At 43.5% G+C, this 21,942-nt stretch overlaps 1 protein-coding gene across 1 annotated transcript; it reads left to right on the plus strand.

Annotated features, from left to right (window-relative positions):
- The first annotated feature begins 546 nt into the window (after positions 1 to 546).
- Positions 547 to 14,667, plus strand: PLP2 (proteolipid protein 2). The gene is made up of 5 exons (XM_075184992.1): positions 547 to 797; positions 4,534 to 4,689; positions 9,296 to 9,391; positions 11,648 to 11,738; positions 14,311 to 14,667. The coding sequence occupies exons 1-5, from the start codon at positions 702 to 704 to the stop codon at positions 14,328 to 14,330; spliced, it is 459 nt and encodes a 152-aa protein (XP_075041093.1). The 5' UTR covers positions 547 to 701; the 3' UTR covers positions 14,331 to 14,667.
- Positions 14,668 to 21,942: the final 7,275 nt, after the last annotated feature.

Consider the following 21,942-nt stretch of genomic DNA (forward strand, 5'->3'; position numbering starts at 1 on the left):
CTCCTTCACTGCCAGCCACCCTGCCAATAACAGACTAATAACCCCTTCATTGCCAGACACTCTTCCAAAACTATATAAAGAATAACTCCTTCAGTGCCAGCCACCCTGCTAATAACAGACTAATAACCCCTTCATTGCCAGACACTCTTCCAAAACTGTGAAGAATAACTCCTTCACTGCCAGCCACCCTGCTAATAAGCAGCTAATAACCCCTTCATTGCCAGACACTCTTCCAAAACTATAAAGAATAACTCCTTCGCTGCCAGCCACCCTGCAAATAACAGACTAGTAACCCCTTCATTGCCAAATACTCTTCTAACGTGACATGAAGAATAAATCACCCACTGCCAGACACTATCCAACAAGGACTGCCTAATAACCCCCGTCCTCTCTTAGGCATTGCAGAGTAACCCCTTCAGTGCCAGCCTCCCTTGACCATTCCCGAATAAGCCCATTCCCCCCGGGCGCAGCGCAAACCATTGGCCGCCCCAGCCCATGGGACGGAGTAAAGTGATAAAACTGACAACAAACAAGGAGCCGCACATTCCTGGCTGGATGCAGCCTCCTCTCTCCTTACACGGCATTACAGCTGCTGGGAGTCACTGTGGCTGTCCACACCCCTCCACCAGCCCACAGGAGCGCACTACATCCCGCCCAGTGACAGCTCCCCACCAGCTAAATCACCACCCGTCTGTGCCAGCATGTCGGACTCCGGACCGGAGCAGAGCGCCAGCTGCATGAGCCTGGTCAAAGCCTATGTGCGGAGCAGGAAAGGAATGGTCCTGACAGCGGAGATAGTAAGAGTGGCAGTGCCCACGCAGCACCCCTTCCCCTCTCTCTGGCTTGGCACACTGTCTTTCTTCTGTACCTGCCATTTTCTTTCCCAAATTCCACCCTCTTCAAATTCTTCTCCTATATTTTTACAACAAGTTTATTTCACTGTATAAATAGACATTATATTACTTTTCCTCCTGTCCCCTTCTATTATTTTCTTTATCCACCTTTCTCACCCTCTCCCTATATTCATCCATTTCTCTTTTCTTTTTTATTTTCTTCACTCCCTCCTTTTTCTCACCACACCTTCACTCACTATTTACTTTTTAGGATTAGTTGGGTTATTGCATCACCAAGGGCTGTAAAGAATGGCAGACTTTGCAGATTTTTTTGAATGAATGCAAACAGATCATAGTGGGACTGACACCAGTAGCTGAAAACTGTGTACAGAGGGTGGGTTAGATAGCCTGTTAACTGCCAAGTCTACTTCTGGGACATCTGCTGCCATAACTGTGCAGGGCCACAATACTAAAGCTGGGTACACACGACAGAATTTTCCACCAACTTTTTATGCCGAGCGATTTTACATGCGATCGATGTTCCGATCACTCGGTCCATGGACTGCATACACATTAGCCTTGTTTAGGACGATAAAGGGAAGAGTGGACGTCCCTTTAGCGACTTTTTACAGCCATGTTGTCGTGAGCAATGACTGTAATTTCGTACTCACTGTTGTGGATCGGTCGGAAGTTTATACACACTACACAGCGGAAACGAGATTGGAACGAAAATATTAAACGGTACGACCAACCAAATAAGGCGACAATTGTCCATTTGGGCAGACTTTCGACCATCGTGTCACTGCACACACTGACCCGACTTTTGAACGAGTGGTCATATGTCAGCTGATTGAGCCGATTATTGGACGAAAACAGTGTAGTGTGTACCCAGCTTAAGGCTATGCTAACAAGCCTCCAGCTTGCTAGCTAATATAATCCTGTCATTGATTAATCACAATCATAAACTGAAAAAAAAATATATCACCAATAAAATAACTAAGTTGATAAAATATATATAAAATGTAGCATTATGGATTTTGGACTGGAACAAGATAAAATATTCCTTCAAGTTTCTTTGCATAACAAGATGTTCTGCAGCAGCTACAGCTTAGTAATAGTTGTTTAGAATTCTGAGTAGCTTTCAGGCACAATGTACTTGTGCACAGCTCTATCCGCTCCTGTGATAATTCAGCCCTATTATCACATCCTATGCTGCCTGACTACCTATTTACAGCTAATATTTCACAAGCTGAAGCATCAGACCTCCATTTATTCTTGCATGGATTTCCAGCACACTGAGCCCCGCTCACATCTGTAGTGCATGCTGCTTCGTCTCAGGAAGGAATGAGTAATGCATATGCATGGCATTGCCATCCGGACACACCCAGGCTTCATGTGTAATGTGTAACCTGACAGGAAAAAATGAGCCAGCTATAAGTTTCCACCGACTTCAGCACCTGATCTTACTGCACACAGGCAGAGCGCCTGTGCTCCTGTTTATTTCTGGGGAATCGTTCCCATCTAAAATCACATTGGCTGCTGTCATTTATCACAAATCATTGATTATATTACTTATATACTGTGCAGTTAAGATGGGGATTGTAAAAAGAAAAAAAGGCATACGGAGTTTTACTTAATTTACTTGCTATAAAGTTGCTTTTTTTCTACAAAAGATGTAGGGCTAGATCTACGAAGCTGCGGGTTTGAAAAAGTGGGGATGTTGCCTATAGCAACCAATCAGATTCTAGCTTTCATTTATTTAGTACTCTACAAAATGACAGCTAGTATCTGATTGGCTGCTATAGGCAACATCCCCACTTTTTCAAACCCACAGCTTAGGAAATGTAGCCCGTAGTCGCAAAATTCAGAAAGTTTAGGGGGCAGATTCAATTAGCCGCGATGTTTCTGAGAACTTTGCGACTGCGCATTTTTTTTTCCATTACTACGGTAAAAATATCCGCTCATTTTTTCCTGGCAGCTCTATAGGGCGCAAGGAAAAAATGAGCGGATACTTCTGTGAACATATCCGCTGCAAAGTTTCTATGGAATACCCACAAGACATTTCACGGCTAATTGAATCTGCCCCTTGGGGGAAGTTTCAATTTGCCGCGAAGTGTCCCCGGAAAGTCCGCGAGACACTTCACGGAAGAGATTTGACAGAAATGTACGCTCGTTTTTCCTCGTGTGTGTGTGTGTGGGGGGGGGGGGGGCGAGGGAAAAATGATCTGAGATTTCTACCGTAATTGGCGACAAAGTGCAGATTGAGATTCAATTGCTGGCGATGTAGCGTGCGAACATCCTGTCGCGCATATTGACGGCAATTACGGTAGAAATCTCCGCTCATATTCCATGCGAGGAAGAATGAGCTGAGATTTCTGTCATATCTCCCTGCACAAAGTGTCTCGTGGACGTTCTGGAAACACCTCGCGGCTAATTGAATTCCCCACTTATTGTTCATGAGACAAGAGATTGTGGCTTGTAAATTGGTCCTCACACTCACCCTCCCTGCTCCTTTGTCATTTAAAGAAGGTGATGATTATTGAATTGATCTGAATCTTCGGAGCTTTAGAATATTCTTGTGTATATTATACTCGGCATGGTAACACACAGTCTTTGTTATGTATTAATGTTAAGTAGTGAATAGTGACTTTACTTGGTTTGTAAGGGCTTGTTTAGGCGAGTGCATTCAGAAAACGTGTTTACACGGTCAGACTATACTGAGATTGGCCCATGCAATGTTCACAAACCCAGTACGAACAAGACGTCAGGCCCTAACACTAGAAAATTCTGAACGGTTCATTGGTTCTGGGATTTTACCCACAATTCACCCTGTCACAAAAGGCATCCGGGATCAATGCCTGTACTCCTATTCTTGTGTTGCCCTCTCCATCTTCAGAAACATGCATAGCTGCTGTGTCACTGCCAGGTTTAGCATCCAGCTGATGACCACCCCTCCAGTAACTGTAAAGTTAAAAAATATGTGAATGAACTTTTGCTTCATGGGGAAATATCTTATGCCCTGTAGTCTCAATGAGGATTGTTTACTAACAAACTTGCACATTGCAGTCAACTGTTTCAACCAGTTAGCAATCAGGTTTGATCCACCTAGTACAAGGTAAACTGATGAAAGCCAGCGTCTGATTGGTTGTTTTTGGTTATGATCTACACTGCGTACGTATGCACATATGGCAGCAAATATTCACCACTGTGTGAAAATCTATTAACGTACGAATCTGGGGCCTGATTCATTAAGGATCTTAACTTGAGAAACTTCTTATTTCAGTCTCCTGTACAAAACCATGTTACAATGGAAGGGGTGCAAATTAGTATTCTGTTTTGCAAATACTGACTGTTTTTTCATGTAGCGCACAAATATCAACTTTTAACTTATGTGCAAAACAGAATACTAATTTGCACCCCTTGCATTGTAACATGGTTTTGTCCAGGAGACTGAAATAAGAAGTTTCTCAAGTTAAGATCCTTAATGAATCAGGCCCCTGGTATGGTTGACTTAATGGCTTATACACAGCAAACAATTTAAATTCAACTTCAAATATAATCTGTTCAGATCTAAAAATATTACACTTATTTTTGTGTTACATAAACCATTTTTCTATTTACATGAAAAGCATTACTAGTTAACTACTTGGATGCCGGAACCTTTAACAAAACATAATCCTGTGTATCTGTGTTTCTACAGATAATCTGCATTATCATCCTGATTTGTTACGCTGCCTCAAGGACTCCAGGATACCTCGGAGTTGCCATCACAGAACTGATATTTTGTGTCATCTTTTTCGTCATCTTTGCAGTTAAATACGATCAACAGATCCCTTTCATCCACTGGGGCTGGACTGTGAGTATTGGCTACAATGGCAGGGCTTGGCTTCCAAATACCACATCAGAGAGTTTAAATTGATAGGTCATTAGAAGGGAACGGAGTTCAAACTACCAGATTCTGTTTGTATTACTCTGTAACTAGACGGCCGCGTTTCAATGTTATGATCACACCGTAACATTTGCTTTGTGTAAATAAATTGTCGTTTCACAATACACTTGGCTGGAGAGCAGCCTTCAAACGTGGCCCCCAGCTTCTCCATGCTTTATTGTCAGATCTGTTTGTTATAGCTTGTAACCAGCAATGCTTGCTGATATGTTATTACAGGTCTCTATCTTGGAATAAATGTATTGTTTTTAACTTATTATTGTTCACAGAAATGAAGAATATAGAGAATAGAGGGACAGTAATAACACATGGCAGGGGCAAACGCAGGGTGGTTTCCACACCATGCCGCCAGTGGGCGTGACCATCATGCATGGGGGCGTGGCTATAATTTTAGACAGTGCTTGGCTGCTCTCCAAATCTTCCTATCCCCATAATATACATGGGCAATGCTGCGTGCACTACTGTTAGCTCTCCCTTTTCAAGCAGAGCTGTGTGAAGCAGGAGCAGAGTCCAGCCACCTCAATTATACAGTGCTCCAGGGTTGGGGTGGGGGGGGGGGTTTCCAGGCACTAGAGACCCCCCCCCCCCGTTTTGCCTATGCATGGTATAACCAATCTAATAGATTAGCCATCTGACTGCTATATGGCCTAATAACTTGACTGCAGTCTATGAAGAGTTTGGTAGCTTGACCCCAGTACCATAGGTGCGTACTGTGTCAGGGAACAAGAAGGCTTTAGATATAGCCTAGAATTTAATGGATAATATTAAAGTTATTTATTTGTACATTTATCATGTAGTATAGAAATGTTGAATATCTTATTTTTGTGGATTGGAAACTGATGTACATCTCTCCAGCCTATATCTTTGGCTGGAGTGGTTTTACTACCAATGCTTTCCACGGGGAACCATGACAATAACATCGATCAACATGTGGTCTCCAAGCAGCAATACCCTTAAAGGGGTTGTACATTTTTGGACCCCCCCCCCTCTCCCCATTAATATGACCTACACTCTAGAACTCTCTCATGTAACCTACAGCTGGGAGCAGGGTGCTTGAAATATCCCAGCTCATTTTCTCACAACTGTATTACAATCCGTCCAGTCCCCTTCAGTAGAGCTCATTGGTTTTGCGCGGGTGCAGCTAGATGATCGCTCGTAGCATTTTAAGGTGCGCGCTTACTGTCCGCTTTCAGGAGACGCTCCGCAAACTGAAAGTGTGACTCGGTGAGTGGAGAGGAAAAGCAGCAACACACAAGTGTAAATGTCACATCAATGTTTAACCTCCTACCCCTATATAACCACCCCATTCATTCATTTAATTTTGTACAAATAAATGAAAACAAAATTTGCCAAGATAAATTAGGACGCAGAATGACAATAATAAGTGTGCAGTTAAAGTTATACTATATGTGAACTTAAATGCTGAGCTTGTATATGAGCAGCACGGTGGCTCAGTGGTTAGCACTTCTGCCTCACAGCACTGGGATCATGAGTTCAGTTTCCGACCATGGCCTTATCTGTGAGGAGTTTGTATGTTCTCCCCGTGTTTGCGTGGGTTTCCTCCCACACTCCAAAAACATACCAATAGGTTAATTGGCTGCTCTCAAAATTGACCCTAGTGTGTGTGTGTGTGTGTGTGTGTGTTAGGGAATTTAGACTGTAAGCTCCAATGGCGCTATCTATCTATATATAATTAGTTACAGATGCTGGTTTATCTGTTAGTTACTGCCTATTCTCTCAATATTCCTCCTGTTTGCCAAGAGCAATTTTAGACCAGAATCTGGACAGTTTACTTTGCATCTACCCCTCTCCTCTAGTGGGATTGGCTGATTATTATCTGGGATTCTTCATCGACCAATCACGCTGCCGAACAGAAATGTAAACTGTCCTGATCTACGTCTGCAATTATTGCTGTCAACCTGCAGTATCTAAGTGGAGTTAGCCTCTAATGGACTGTAAATTGTAATATTATAACAAGTATTGTCAGGAAGCTGCAAGTAATATTGTATCAAGTATGGTCAGCAGGAAGCTGCAAGTTACCGTGGCAACTAGTAAGAATGTTGCCAAATAGAATGTTGTAAAACTGTGAATAAGGAAGTGTATATATTACAGGTTGTGATTTAGAATTCTGTAGTAAACGGCAGGAAAAATGATTGCAAAATCCTGTAAGACTCCCATGCTCTCTATATAGAACATAGCTACACATTTTGCTGTGGCGCCTTCCTCGTTTCCTCTTGTCCAGCTGACTTGATTAGAACGAAATGCTTAGTTTTTCTCCTACTTAATGTTTCGTCACGATGCTGCTTTGTCTTCAGATTGGCTGATTGCAGATGTTTACATCCTGTATCTTTGTTTCTAGTGATATCCAGGAAGTGATCTGTCTTATGACTAAAAGCTCTAACAGACAGACAGGGCAGGGGAGGTTTATGAAATTAGTGTGCAAAAGTGGTGATTACCCCCACTCCCCTTATGTGATAAGGGTAGAATGGTGGGAAGAGTGGGCTGGGCATATGTGATATACACATGTGTGGGCAGCATGGTGGCTCAGTGGTTAGCACTTCTGCCTCACAGCACTGAGGTCATGAGTTGGATTCTCGACCATGGCCTTATCTGTGTGGAGTTTGTATGTTTCCCCCGTGTTTGCGTGGGTTTCCTCCGAGTGCTCCGGTTTCCTTCCACATTCCAGAAACATACTGGTAGGTTAATTGGCTTCTATTAAAATGAGCTTAGTGTGTCTGTCTGTGTGTTAGGGAATTTAGACTGTGAGCTCCAATGTGGCAGGGACTGATGTGAGTGAGATCTCTGTACAGCGCTGCGGAATTAGTGGCGTTATATAAATGGCTGATGATGATGATAATACACCTTCTCCGCTCTCCCATTGTCACATAAGCTTCCTGCCTGCTGTGGGGCCCAATACAAATTAATCTGGCAGTCCACCCCCTTCCCTCGTTACAATATATGTCCCTTTCCCTCTGCTCAATACATTCCCCTAATCCACTTACCTTGTTCTTGCCGCAATGCGGTGGTTCCCAGACACTGATAGCCTGGGAGTGTGCCGCACAGTGATGATGTCACCGTCCTGTGCGCTCCTAGCCTATCAGTGACAGGGAACCACCGCATTGTGGAGGGATGCAGAGTCACAATGGTTAGACGAGGGAGTCCGGGGGCCCAGAAGGACAGAGGGGTCTGTCCGGACCCCTTACTGCTGTACCGCCTGTCCACCCCTGATGGCGGCCCTGCCCACCACTCCTTGCTCCACGTGGGACCACTGCAGAGCTCTGGTGACTTCCACCGATGATGTTACTGGTGTTCTGGGCAGACCGCTCACATCATGGAGCAGCGGCATGTGTAGTACAGTGCCGCACTCTGACTGCTCCTCCACCGGGCAGAGCTACAGGGTAAGAACTGATGGCAAGGGTGGACTGGGAGAGCAACATGAAGCGGGACATATTTCCTGACAAAATCCTAACGATTCCAAACAGTTCCCCAAAACTTGGACTGTCCCGTCTGAATGAGAAGAGTTGGCGGACTGCACCTCTCTCTCCTACCTGTTCTTGCAGCTTTGACTACCTGCTGCTGAAGTCTTAGGGCCCTGTTTGAAAAAGGTATAGGTATTATTAACATCTTGGAAAACTGAGTAACAAGGGAACACACTAAGGGCTAGATTTACTAAACTGCGGGTTTGAAAAAGGTGGAGATGTTGCCTATAGCAACCAATCAGATTCTAGCTGTCATTTTGTAGAATGTGCTAAACAAATGACAGCTAGAATCTGATTGGTTGCTATAGGCAACATCTCCACTTTTTCAATCTCGCAGTTTAGTAAACCTTGCCCTAAGCCTCCTTCCCCCAACCAGCCCCACCATAAAATTATTAGCCCCACATTTAATAAAAATAGACCCCATATTAGACTAATACATAAATAGCCCACACATTGCATTGGTAAAACAATAAACACATGTATTTCGTAACATTAAGTGTTTGGCAGTGCTGGCTTGGTTACATATAAGTACGAAATACCTCATGGACAGCAGTAACAAACGTTCCACATATCTCCATGTATATTGTCATGTATAATGAAGCATGCATTGGTAAAATCAAATTATTGGCTTTAGGTTCTATACTTCATACTGAGAATAGTGCTCCTTCTAATGTAAATGATGAGCTTATTAAAAATTTTTAGGGGGTATTTTAGCAAACCTTCTAAAACTTAAAAATGGTGATGTTGCCCATAGCAACAAATCAGAGTCTAACTAGCATTTATCTAAAACACTCTAGATAAATGATAGCTAGAATCTGATTGGTTGCTATAGGCAACATCTCCACTTTTTAGAAGGTTTAGTAAACTTACCCCTTAGACTCCATCTCTGTCATGCATAAAAAGTGATCCTGTGTCGCTATGATTGAGAATGCTGTGTGTATAGGAGAATGCTGTAGTAAATGATTTTCTGTGGTAACGTGTAATACATTGTTATATGTTTTTAAAACCAAATTTTCGTTACTTCGTTTTCCAATTAGGATTTTATACGTGCAGCAGTCGGGGGCTGTCTCTTCATTATTCTGTCCTTAGTGTGTCTAATCCGTGGCGGTGATGGCCCGGGTATAGCTGGATCGGTGAGTAACAGACATTATGAGAGCTGGACATTCATTTGCAATGGCAGATAGAAAGCTATATTTATATTGTAACCACAAGCTCCCCCCCCCCCCCCCTAAAATATCCATCGATCCAGTATGAAATGGAGTTTTGTAACATTCAGAAATGCAGCATGGTGGCACAGTGGTTAGCACTGCTGCTTCACAGCGCTGGGGTCATTGGTTCGATTCCAACCAAGGCCTTATTTGTCAGCTCCAATGGGTAGGGACTGATGTGAATGATTACATATTCTCTGTACAGTGCTGTGTTTCTCTTACTGACATTGTTTTATTTTAGTGGCCCTTTAAATAGTTGGAGCTATGCTAATGTCTTATATGACGCATGGATTTTTATTTTCACTTAAAATCACATTAGAATTGTAAATGGTTCATGTCTCCCTTAAGATACATTAACCAGAGCCATCTTCATACTAAGGGGCAAACATATCACTTTTCTGGCAGGCCAGGAGACCAGTAGGACAGGGTGGTCCGGACATTTTTATAATATATATTTGTACGTCTTATTATTATTATTTTATCTTATGTGTTGTGTGTCAGGATGGCTTCTGTAATGTGGCAGCATTTCATTGTACAGATCCTGCAGTCTTCCAGCTGGCCTGTAGGTGGAGATAGACACAGTGTGTGTGTGTTTGACTAATGATTTATCATCATCATCACCATTTATTTATATAGCGCCACTAATTCCACAGCGATGTACAGAGAAACACACTCACATCAGTCCCTGCCCCATTGGAGCTTACAGTCTAAATTCCCTAATATATACACAGACAGACAGACAGACTAGGATCAATTTGTTAGCAGCCAATTAACCTACTAGTATGTTTTTGGAGTGTGGGAGGAAACCGGAGCACCCGGAGGAATCCCACGCAAACACGGGGAGAACATACAAACTCCTCACAGATAAGTCGGGAATTGAACTCATGACCCCAGTGCTGTAAGGCAGAAGTGCTAACCACTACGCCACCGTGCTGCCCTAGCAATGATTGATTGCTGACACATATTTTCTTGTGTGTATATTATCCCCCTTCTGTGCGATCAGGGCATTGCACTGTAACACCTCCCTGACTTCTTGGAGTATCCTGAAAACATCTTCTTCTAGTCTGTACTGAATCCTGTTTGTTGGAACTACCCTCGGTCTTTAGTACTTGGAGTTCCTGGTCTGTTTCTGCTTAGCTCAGACTTTCTTGACCTTTATCCTGTTTTCCCAGCCTTCCCTTGTTGTATATCCCGGCCTTCTACACTCTCTATTCTATGTATTATTCACTCTCTGTTGTATGTTCTCCCCGTGTTTGCGTGGGTTTCCTCCAGGTGCTCTGGTTTCCTCCCACACTCCAAAAACATACCAGTCGGTAAATTGGCTGCTGACAAAATTAACCCCAGCCTGTGTGTGTTAGGGAATTTAGATTGTAAGCTCCAGTGGGGCAGGGACTGATGTGAATAACAAATACTCTCTGTACCACGCTGCGGAATTGGTGGCGCTATATAAATAAATGATGATGATTGTTCCTAGTTCTATGTATTACCTATTCTTAGCAATATATGTTCACTGTTTCGTATTTTGTTAGATTTATTAAATACTCCTTTATTGCAATTACCTGCGTCTGGTTTGCTGCTTGTATGGACACCAGTGTTACTCCAACCTGGGATTCCTTTGACGCCACTGGCAAAGATCATGACATTGTAACTGGGCACTTCGGCAACCCTCCTTTGCTCTTCAGCATCACAGGGATCTGAATTAATGTTACTTAAAAAATAAATAAATATGTGGACATATATATATGTCATACCGCCCTACATACTGCTGCAAAAATATGCCTATGTAGCACAGCAGGAAGCTGGGAGCAGACCGCAGGAGGGCCTGTAGTATGGGTGGCAGTATGTCTGGGCTGGTACTACTGACTGACCAGCAGTTTATACAGTGACCAAGCTGGGCACTGCTGACATTAATCATGTGCGGCAGTGTACAGGGCTCTGACGCTCATTGATCTGATCTCACATCTCATTCTAAGTGCCGCTGATTGCTCTGTAGTTGCTTTAAAGTCTCTGTGTACATGGAATGTGAGTAAGTGTAGAGGTGACACACAGGGAGCACATTGTGGAGGATAGGCTGTGACGAGGACATGACAATAGGCTGAGGTCATGTAGTAAAGCTGTTGAGTATCTCTGGAATGTAGAAATACAAATTGCTGAGTCGCCATCTCCTCCTGTCTCTTGCAGGTCTTCGGGCTTCTAGCAGGCATCCTGTTTGCTTATGATGCGTTTATCACATTTCCTACGCTGAGGAAAACACACGCACCAGCTGCAACTGGTGAGTAAAGTTTCTTCCAATATAATAAGAATATTTACTTATGTGCAGCTCTCAAGGTGCTTCATTCAGTGCTGCTAAATTAATATCACAGCTTAAATTGCAGGGTGTATCTGTCTGTCTATCTATCTATCTCTATATAAATGTTTGGCTACTGATGACGGCTTCCTGCTTTCTTGAATAGGTTTACAAGGAGTGTTGACAAAACTACTTTATTATCTCAACTATGTTTAGTTGTAACAAGTTCCTAAAACGTTTACATACATATTTATGAATGTTTATTTTTGTTTCCTTCTATCCCCATGTACTTTTCTAAACAAACAGTGATGTTCATTGTATGAAAACCCATTGTATCCACTAGACTATATCAATTCATTAAGTGTTTAGCATTTGAAGTGTAAACTTTAATCAAATGTGTGAAGGGCACTTCAGAGTTGGGCGCAAGTGTATTTGCACGACACACAGAATTTTTTTTTGCATTGAGCATGCTCACAACTTGCACTAGTGTTATGAGCTAGATTGTGTCTAACACTTGCTACCCCTTGTGCTTTGAGAGGCGGATGATAGGAGGGCAAGGGCAGTAAAATGAGGCCGGACAGAGCACGTACTCACAACCCTTTTAAGATGCGTCTTACTTTGGGTTACACGTATCTTTAAAATACATTCCTTACCAATTCTGCACGTACACAAGATAGGTGTACTTGTAAAGTTGATGATTGATGCATATTTGTTCCCGGATAATCTATACTTTAGATATAAGGCTACATGTATCTAAGATGAGTATAGCTTAAAATACTGTACAGGAAATCTAAGTGCGTTGACACATATTTGGCAAATAGGTATTTTGTACATTCAACTCTAAAATGCACTTTTTGAAAAAACACAGTGGGAACCCTTGAGAGCCTTCGGAAAGGAAATGGAAGAATTAGGTATTATTAGCTATTATATTAGGGAACCTCAAAATAGAACTTTTGAAAAGAGATTCATGAATTTTTTTCTCTCATGAATAACATTAGTCCTAAGAGATTGAATGAGAATAACATTTCTCATTTTCTTTTCTGTAAAAAAATTAATAATCAGTTAACCAAAGTAAGTAAAGTTGTTTGACACTACTTGACTATCACAATCACGAATATTAATATTTAACACCTTAGATATGATATACACATTTTCGTATCACAATCGCGATTAGATTTAATGCACAATTTCACACTTTATATTTATTCACAATTGTTATTATAGATAGTCAACCTTTTAAAAAAACAATATAGACAGAATTTATTTCTTTGTAGTAACAATAGAATGTCGTTTGACTAAGCTAATAGCTTTGTATTATGGACACAGCTATTTATTATCACTCACTATTAGCCTATTCACATCGCACGTATCTCTACAGTCAACATAATAACACTTAGGGCTAGATTTACTAAACTGCGGGTTTGAAAAAGTGGAGATGTTGCCTATAGCAACCAATAAGATTCTAGCTGTCATTTATTTAGCGCATTCTACAAAATGACAGTTAGAATCTGATTGGTTGCTATAGGCAACATCTCCACTTTTTCAAACCTGCAGTTTCGTAAATATACGCCTTTATCACCAATGTAAAATACACAGAAATCCACTATTACATCACAATATGTAACTAGAGATCATTGTAATCAAACTACATAATTTACACAGTAATCCTACATGACTAAGCTAAATATTAGTTATATATCTATTTAATCAAAACGGACAGATTACTTTTATATCATGTAAGACACATTGGTACCGCTTGGACTGATTTATCCCGGTCTCGTACTACAGTCATTTAAAACAACATCCCTCTTTATCGCAGTCCGCAAAAAGTATGTTTGCAAGAAAATTATTTTCCAAACCCTGTAAAACTAAATTAAAACAAGATTATAATTCTAATACATACTAATATCTTGACTTTTGTGCCAAATGCAAATTTGCTACAAAATAAATAAATATGTTAAAAAAAAACAAAACTATAATTTTACGTTAGCCAACATTTTAAAATTTCCAAGGACACCGTGCTGCTTGGCTTGTAAAGATCCCATCATGTCATCTTTACTGAATTTAATTATAATATCATCATCATCATCACCATTTATTTATATAGCGCCACTAATTCCGCAGCGCTGTACAGAGAACTCACTCACATCAGTCCCTGCCCCATTGGGGCTTACAGTCTAAATTCCCTAACATACACACAGACTAGGGTCAATTTGTTAGCAGCCAATTAACCTACCAGTATGTTTTTATGGTATTGCATTTTAACTACTCCTATTAAATCAGTATAAATTGATCAAATTCAGGGAATGAGGATAGATGTAAGAACTGATTATAGTATGCAGAAAAAGAGTTTTAATGGGCAGCTGGCCAATAGGGAATGATAGGGACATTTCCAGGTACACATTATTAATAACAGAGACGGTCCCTACAAATTATGGTCAGTTGGCAATTATGTTAATTCAATGTACAATCAATCTGTCCCTTTAAATAACTGTCATGGGACAAATCATAACGGATCTTCTCTCATTGTGCCGATTTGATCTTATTCTTTTCTCAGAGTCTCCAGATAACATCTAACGTTCAGCTCTAAGCGGGAGGGATCCTAACGCCTCACACAAGCTACAAGCCAACAACATGCCTCTGCCCACCCTGTGCAGCCGGTCACCAGGAACCGGGGCAGCATAGGAAGTGGTGGGCCACGGTGGACGACGTCTGTGTGTGCACGTATAAGTGTGTATTATAACGGTAGATGAATGGGTGAGGGTTTTCATGTTAATTGGATGGATGGCAAGTTTTGTCTGTGCTAGTATGTTTCAGTTTACTACCATGGGTCCACTATGGGTAGGTGTTTTACTTGTAAAATCAGCTTTTTTAATACAGTTGTCACAACACGTCAATAAACATATTAATATCACTGTGTCGTGGTTCAAATTGGGGCACAAGGTAAATAGTCAGGCTCCCAATCAATGAAATGAAGTAGGACATGTACTTATTGGGTCTCTGTTATTACTTTACAGTTGTGACCTGGTCAACATTGGTATATCTGTAATCCAAATGTCCTTTCTAGCTTCTGAAGTCAGAAGAACAGGGTCATAGGCAAACCCAGGGGGGGGGACTAGTGCCTGGAAACCCCCCTCCAAGCCTGGGGCACTGTATAATTGAGGTGGCTGGACCCTGTCCATACTTCACACGGCTCTGCTTGAAAAGGGAGAGCTGCGTGCACCTAATAGCAGTGCACGTAGCATTGCCCATGTATATTATGGGGATAGGAAGAGTTGGAGAGCAGCCAAGCACTGTCTAGAATTATAGCCACGCCCCTATGCATGCTGGTCACGCCCACTGGCGGCGTGGTGTGAAAACCCCCCTATGTAAATCCTGCGTTTGCCCCTGAGGGTAGAAGTTGGACCAGGATAAGCTCCAATTCTTGGGTTTGGTAAGCATGTAGGAATGTAAGGAGCAAGGGTTAAGTGGAGATCTAATTAATGGCTAAAGGGTAGTTTTATCAAACCTTCTAAAAAGAAAAAAAAAATGGAGGTGTTGCCAATAGCAACCAATCAGATTCTAGCTATCATTTTTTACAAGGTACTAGATAAATGATAGCTGGAGTCTGATTGGTTACTATGGGCTACATCTATAAAGGAAAAGTGGAGATGTAGCCCATAGCAACCAATCACTCCAGCTATCATTTATCTAGTACCTTGTAAAAAATGATAGCTGCAACACCTCCATTTTTTTTTCTTTTTAGAAGGTTTGATAACCTACCACTAATTAACTGTATTTTTTTGATGAATGTATCTATTATGTACCACACTTGCTGGATTTTACTCTTTGGGTGTCAGGGGTATGCATCCCTCTCTATATGAACTTCCCCATCCGCTGCGTCTCGAACCAGCCATCCTCATTGGGTTGAAAGTGACTAGCGCTGATAGAGTTCCTGCTAGAGCGTGTATTTCATTAACTATTATGTATGGGATAGTGGTTATATTTGTACACTTGACTCGTTAGGTCAATTTTGCACATTTGAAGTGTCTATATTTTGTTATTTTCCTTTTATACATGTCTAATGTAAATATTAAGGGATGCAAGTATAAAATATTCTCATGTTTACTCATGACCTGCACAGAGAGAATAACACACATCTGCGTCTAGCATATAAATGCCCCTGTTTAAGGCACCCATTAAGCACAGAACATTTTGTAGGTTAGTTTTCCTTTAAAAAAATCAGCAGACGTGTCCTTTAAATCAGTTGGTTTCTCCTAAAAAGTAACCATCATCTTCATCAAGAGAAATGGTGTAGGAAGTGGGATACACAAGAGCAATCTATAGGAGTTCCTTGATCTTACAGGGGCCTGATAGTACCCTGGGGGCCTGTTACGTTCTCATTTTTGAGGTCTGGTAAAGAATGTTATTAGGAAGATGTATGGGAAGATTCACAATTCACAAAACAGGATATGTGAATGACCGTACTGCAGTAGTAGCAGCACAACTGGGAAATCACTTTCAAGCAAATGATCTTGTAAGAAATATGTAAGAGAATCGTGTATTAATATTTGGAAAACAACTTGCAAGGTAATAATGTTATATAAAAGTAAAAAAAAATAAATGGAAATTTAAACCATCAAACTCACAAACTGAATTGTGCTATGAGACGATAATAGCAGCAGAGGAATTATGTGGGATCCCCTGTCTGTCTCTGGAACCAGGACAACTGCCCACAGCCCGGTCACTCTGCACCCACCAATAATACAACTGGTATGGAGGAATACTTCCCAGTGGGGCTTAATTGCAACCTTCTCCTTACTGGCCTCCCCCTCTCCCACCTCGCCCCCCTTCGCTCTGTTCTCAATGCGGCCGCCCGACTCATCTTTCCCTCACGCCGCTCCTCCTCCGCCTCCCCTCTCTGTCTTGCCTTACACTGGCTCCCCTTCCCCTACAGGATCCTTTTCAAGCTCCTCACCACCACTTACAAAGCCCTCTCCCAGTCTACTGCCCCCTATATCTCCAACCTCCTCACCATTCACACCCCTGCCCGCTCCCTGCGCTCGGCCAATGACCGTCGCCTCTCCTCCACTCTGATCACGTCTTCCCACTCCAGAATCCAAGACTTGTCCCGAGCTGCTCCCCTCCACTGGAACGACCTCCCTCGCTCCATCCGTCTCTCACCCAGTCTGTGCTCCTTCAAACGGGCACTCAAAACTCACCTGTTCCTCAAAGCCTACCAACAATCCACTTAACCCTTACCTTGCTGCACCTTTGCAAACATCCTTCTCTCGTTCTCCCCTCTCTCCACCAGCCCCGCCTTTCTCTCCCTTACTTTAATGGCTCCCTCCTGTGCCTGTTTGTCCACCCTCCCTTAGGATGTGAGCTCGTATGAGCAGGGCCCCTCTCCCCTCCTGTCTCCATACCTGTTCTTCTACTCCATCTTCGCTCATATGTCTGCCCGGAGTTCTGAAGTATTGGTACTTTGTGTTTATTGCTCTGTACTATGTCACCCTGTATGGTCTCCTGTTTGTATTATGTACGGCGCTGTGGAAACCTTGTGGCGCCTAACAAATAAATGATAATAATAATAATAACTAATATTACATTTGGGTGCAAACTTGAACCACAGCAACCAATCAACAATTACATTTTGTCTAGTGAAAATTAGGCAAAAAGTGCAAGTATCTGATTGGTTGTTGTGGTGCATATATCCAAAATGAGTCCTAATGTTGGTTTCTCATCATTCAGATCTACAACCTGACTTGGTATCTGACACTTTCCTTACCTTGAAGACTACTTCTTCAAAAGCTTATGATTGGATCTTCTCTGTATAATAGTAGTTATCCACATTATATACATAGGGGCCATATATGATGGCAAACTGGAAGAGATCAGGGTGGACTTTAGGCATAACTGTGTAGACTTATTATTTATGTCTAATATGTCCCGGGGGGAGGTCATGTGGTCAGGGGAGGTCAGGTGGTGGTGAGGCGCGGTGACGTGATTATGTCATTGTGACCCCGCCCCCTGGTGTACAGTGCCACAATTAATGGCATCTCACTGTGGGGACGGGTCATCAAGCCCCACCTTCACCCACTAGTGAAGTGGGTGTACTATGGGAGAGAGGTCTGCTCTTCCATGGGGTACGGGAGACTCACAGATGTTCTGGGAGCGTAGGCAAGTGTGGCCTAATGTAGTGCAAATTTTTTTTTTATTGAAAGCCTGAGAAGCAGTGCTCTCGTGCCCAAGTGTCCGAAAAAATATGTGAAAACTTAAAAAACGTGCACAAGAGTGCAGTACATGGCCCTTCTCAAAAAAGGAAAGGCCCTAGTCCCCGACCCCCAGTTTCAAAAGGACCCTTAGCCCCTGGGATCCACAGAAGCTTCACCCAGGGCTCGACAGCTCGTCCAACCCCCGGAAGGGAGGACCCACAATGGTTTGCAGGGGGGCCGGAACCTCGGGCCACACAGCCCCCCCTAGATCTTCGGGGGAAGAGCCCAAAAAGGGCCTATCCACACCCCTAAAATCCGTGAAAGAAAAACATCAAAATAAGTGAAGTGACAAACTGAGAAAATAAATAGTGCCGTGCAAAACGGCCCCAGCCTTTCGGCCAAGATGGTAAAAAATTATTCCTGCCTAGCCAAAAGAACGGGGCAAGGAAGAGTGTGTAGCTGAAAGTGGGGTTCGTGCAAGGTGCCGTAATATCAAATGAGGGTCACCGCGCCCTAAGTGAGTTCAGGCACCCCTGGGTCACTACTCAAGGGGCTTTCAAGCTACTGGCCTTCTGGCCAGACCAAGCTTTCCCATAGCACTTTCAGGTGCAGGAATTCCCTACTTGGACAGGTACTCACTTGTTCTTAGCCAAAAGGCTGAGAAGAGAAAAGCAAAATAGGATATGACTGGACAAACATGGAGATGTTTCATGGGCACTAGAGTAATGAGGATTTCCAGAGTGCAAACAGTGGTTCTTGAGAAAGTGGTAACAGATGTCTGTGAAGGTTATAGAGCGAGATGCCCCTCCTCACATCGTGTGAACAAGACTACATAGTTACATACACAAACACAATTTATAAGGACCAACCTAGTTATTAAATACTCTCTCTTAAGAACTCCCAAATGGATGCCGTCTAGAAACTCCCGGAACCTTACCACAATTCCAAAAATATTTAAATGTCAAGTTTCTAAATGGAGAAACTACTGTTGCTTCCACTTCTTACAAACATACAGCAAATAACAGAGTTCCGATCATTTGCTAGATGTCCAGACGTTTAAGTCACTTTGAAAATGTTCTCACGTGATTGATTTCCAGGCTTGAAACCTCTTGTAATCAGGCCCACGTGTCAGTACCCAAATGTGTACATAAGAAAAGAAAAACACAATAAATGTAAAGAAAGAATAAACTCTCTGTGCTCCCTTTTTACTTTCCATGATCATACTTCAATGCTCTTTCATGCACAAGACATACTCTTCGTAAATTGTCTGCTTATTCCGTGCAAAAATTATATATACTAACATTAAAAAATAACTGAATTTGTTAACCCAGAAATTCAAAATATAATATTGCAGCAATCAATGGCTCCAAATAACGAGAACAAAACAACACATATGGGTATATTTACTAAACTGCGGGTTTGAAAAAGTGTAGATGTTGCCTATAGCAACCAATCAGATTCTAGCTATCATTTTTTCAGTACATGCCACAAAATGATAGCTAGAATCTGATTGGTTGCTATAGGCAACACCTCCACTTTTTCAAACCTGCAGTTTAGTAGATACACCCCATAGTGTAATTTGATTTGAAATGCTTTAAAAATTGTATAATCTAGTGCGGCGTTCCCAAAGTGTGCGCCGCAGCTCCCAGGGGTGCTGCGGCGCTGTCACTGGGGTGCCGTGGGCCAGCCCTAGAAAAAAGAAAGCAAACAGAAACTTACCAATCCGCGCGGCGCTAGGACCCTGCAGCCTCCTCTCTCCTGCAGCTGTCACTGAATATCGAAGTCAGTGACAGCTGGGCGAGAGAGGAGGCTGCAGGGTCCTAGCGCCGCGCGGATTGGTAAGTTTCTGTTTGCTTTCTTTCTTTCTATAGCTGGCGCCTGGCGCGGGGCAGAGGAGGAGGGCAGATGGCAGAGGAGGAGGACTGAGAGGAGAGGAGGAGGGCAGATGGCAGAGGAGGAGGACAGAGAGCAGAGGAGGAGGACAGAGAGCAGAGGAGGAGGACAGAGAGCAGAGGAGGAGGGCAGATGGCAGAGGAGGAGGGCAGATGGCAGAGGAGGAGGGCAGATGGCAGAGGAGGAGGGCAGATGGCAGAGGAGGGGGTCAGAGAGCAGAGGAGGGGGTCAGAGAGCAGAGGAGGGGGTCAGAGAGCAGAGGAGGAGGGCAGATGGCAGAGAAGGAGGGCAGATGGCACAGGAGGGGGACAGAGGGCGACAGAGGGCAGAGGAGAGGGACAGAGGAGGGGGCAGAGGAGGGGAACAGAGGGCAGAGGAGGGGGGCAGAGGGCAGAGGAGGGGGGCAGAGGGCAGAGGAGGGGGGCAGAGGGCAGAGGAGGGGGACAGAGGAGGAGGACAAAGAGCAGAGGAGGGGGACAGAGAGCAGAGGAGGGGGACAGAGAGCAGAGGAGGGGGACAGAGAGCAGAGGAGGGGGACAGAGAGCAGAGGAGGGGGACAGAGGAGGAGGACAAAGAGCAGAGGAGGGGGACAGAGAGCAGAGGAGGGGGACAGAGAGCAGAGGAGGGGGACAGAGAGCAGAGGAGGGGGACAGAGAGCAGAGGAGGGGGACAGAGAGCAGAGGAGGGGGACAGAGAGCAGAGGAGGGGGACAGAGGGCAGAGGAGGGGGACAGAGAGCAGAGGAGGGGGACAGAGGGCAGAGGAGGGGAACAGCATGAGAGAGGGCAGAGGAGGGTGACAGCGTGAGAGAGGGCAGAGGAGGGGGACAGCGTGACAGAGGGCAGAGGTGGGGACAGAGGGCAGAGGGGGCAACGTAAGAGAGGGCAGTGTGCCTGGATGCAGAGGGGGCAGTGTGCCTGGATGCAGAGGGGGCAGTGTGCCTGGATGCAGAGGGGGCAGTGTGCCTGGATGCAGAGGGGGCAGTGTGCCTGGATGCAGAGGGGGAAGTGTGCCTGGATGCAGAGGGGCATTTTTGCATACAACTAAATAAGTATTTCTGTCGTGACCTAAATACTTATTACATTTTTTTGACCCAACTACTTCTAAAACAGGACTGCTCAGTAATTATTTTGGAGGGGTGCCGTGAAAAAATTTGGAGACTCTAAGGGTGCCGCGAACTGCAAAAGTTTGGGAATCACTGATCTAGTGAGTTTCAATCACATTTGCGCAGAAAATTTATTCACCTTTCATATATAACAGGTCTGGTAAACCAGCGACTCCCCAGGTGTTGTGAAACTACAAGCCCCAGTATGCTTTGCCAGTAGATAGCCAACCGATAGCAGGCAAGGCATGCTGGGACTTGTAGTTTCACAAACACCTGGAGAGCCACATTTTCACCAGGACTGATATATAGGATCAATGCTTCTTCTCACACTGACTTTCTGTATTAATTCTTGCAAGATAGATTTTCTCACGAATCCAACTGCATTGCAAATATTAAATAGTGCCTTCAAAAGAAAGAACTGTAATACTGCAGGGAAAAATTGGAATATATATAATCCTTCCCAGAATTGCACTCACCTATGTACAATCTGTAAAACACTTTTCATCTAAATCTCTGTAAATCTCCTGCGTGGATCTCAGGTCAATATTTTATCTTTTACTAAACCAGATTTGTTTCATAGATTCCTCAAAAATGGAAGGGACAAGCGCTTCTAGTGTATCACCTTAATTAAAAATAATCAATTGGTATTACACTCACAACATTTCTATTACATGGAAGTATGTATAGTTATCCCCATACAAGTCTACCCGAAAAAATCAGCTTTATCATATGCCACTTATTACATTGCAACCAGGGCCGGATTAAGGGAATTGAGGCCCCCGGGCTAAGGGTACTGTGAGGCCCCCTGGCTAAGGGTACTATGAGCCCCCCGGCTAAGGCTACTGTGAGCCCCCCCCCCTGGCTAAGGGTACTGTGAGGCCCCCTGGCTAAGGGTACTATGAGCCCCCCGGCTAAGGGTACTATGAGCCCCCCCTGGCTAAGGGTACTGTGAGGCTCCCCCATGACTATGTGTACTGTGAGTCCCCCCCGATATATAT

This window comes from Mixophyes fleayi, chromosome 9 (assembly GCF_038048845.1).
Source record: "Mixophyes fleayi isolate aMixFle1 chromosome 9, aMixFle1.hap1, whole genome shotgun sequence".
Taxonomy (NCBI): Eukaryota; Metazoa; Chordata; class Amphibia; order Anura; family Limnodynastidae; genus Mixophyes; species Mixophyes fleayi.

What these genes read in the sequence shown, in the direction of transcription:
- PLP2 (XM_075184992.1), top strand. Translation starts at nt 702, where the DNA reads ATGTCGGACTCCGGACCGGAGCAGAGCGCCAGCTGCATGAGCCTGGTC. An exon ending in TCATCCACTGGGGCTGGACT is followed by an intron (nt 4,690 to 9,295) that starts GTGAGTATTGGC and finishes TTTTCCAATTAG; the next exon opens with GATTTTATACGTGCAGCAGT. An exon ending in GCCCGGGTATAGCTGGATCG is followed by an intron (nt 9,392 to 11,647) that starts GTGAGTAACAGA and finishes TGTCTCTTGCAG; the next exon opens with GTCTTCGGGCTTCTAGCAGG.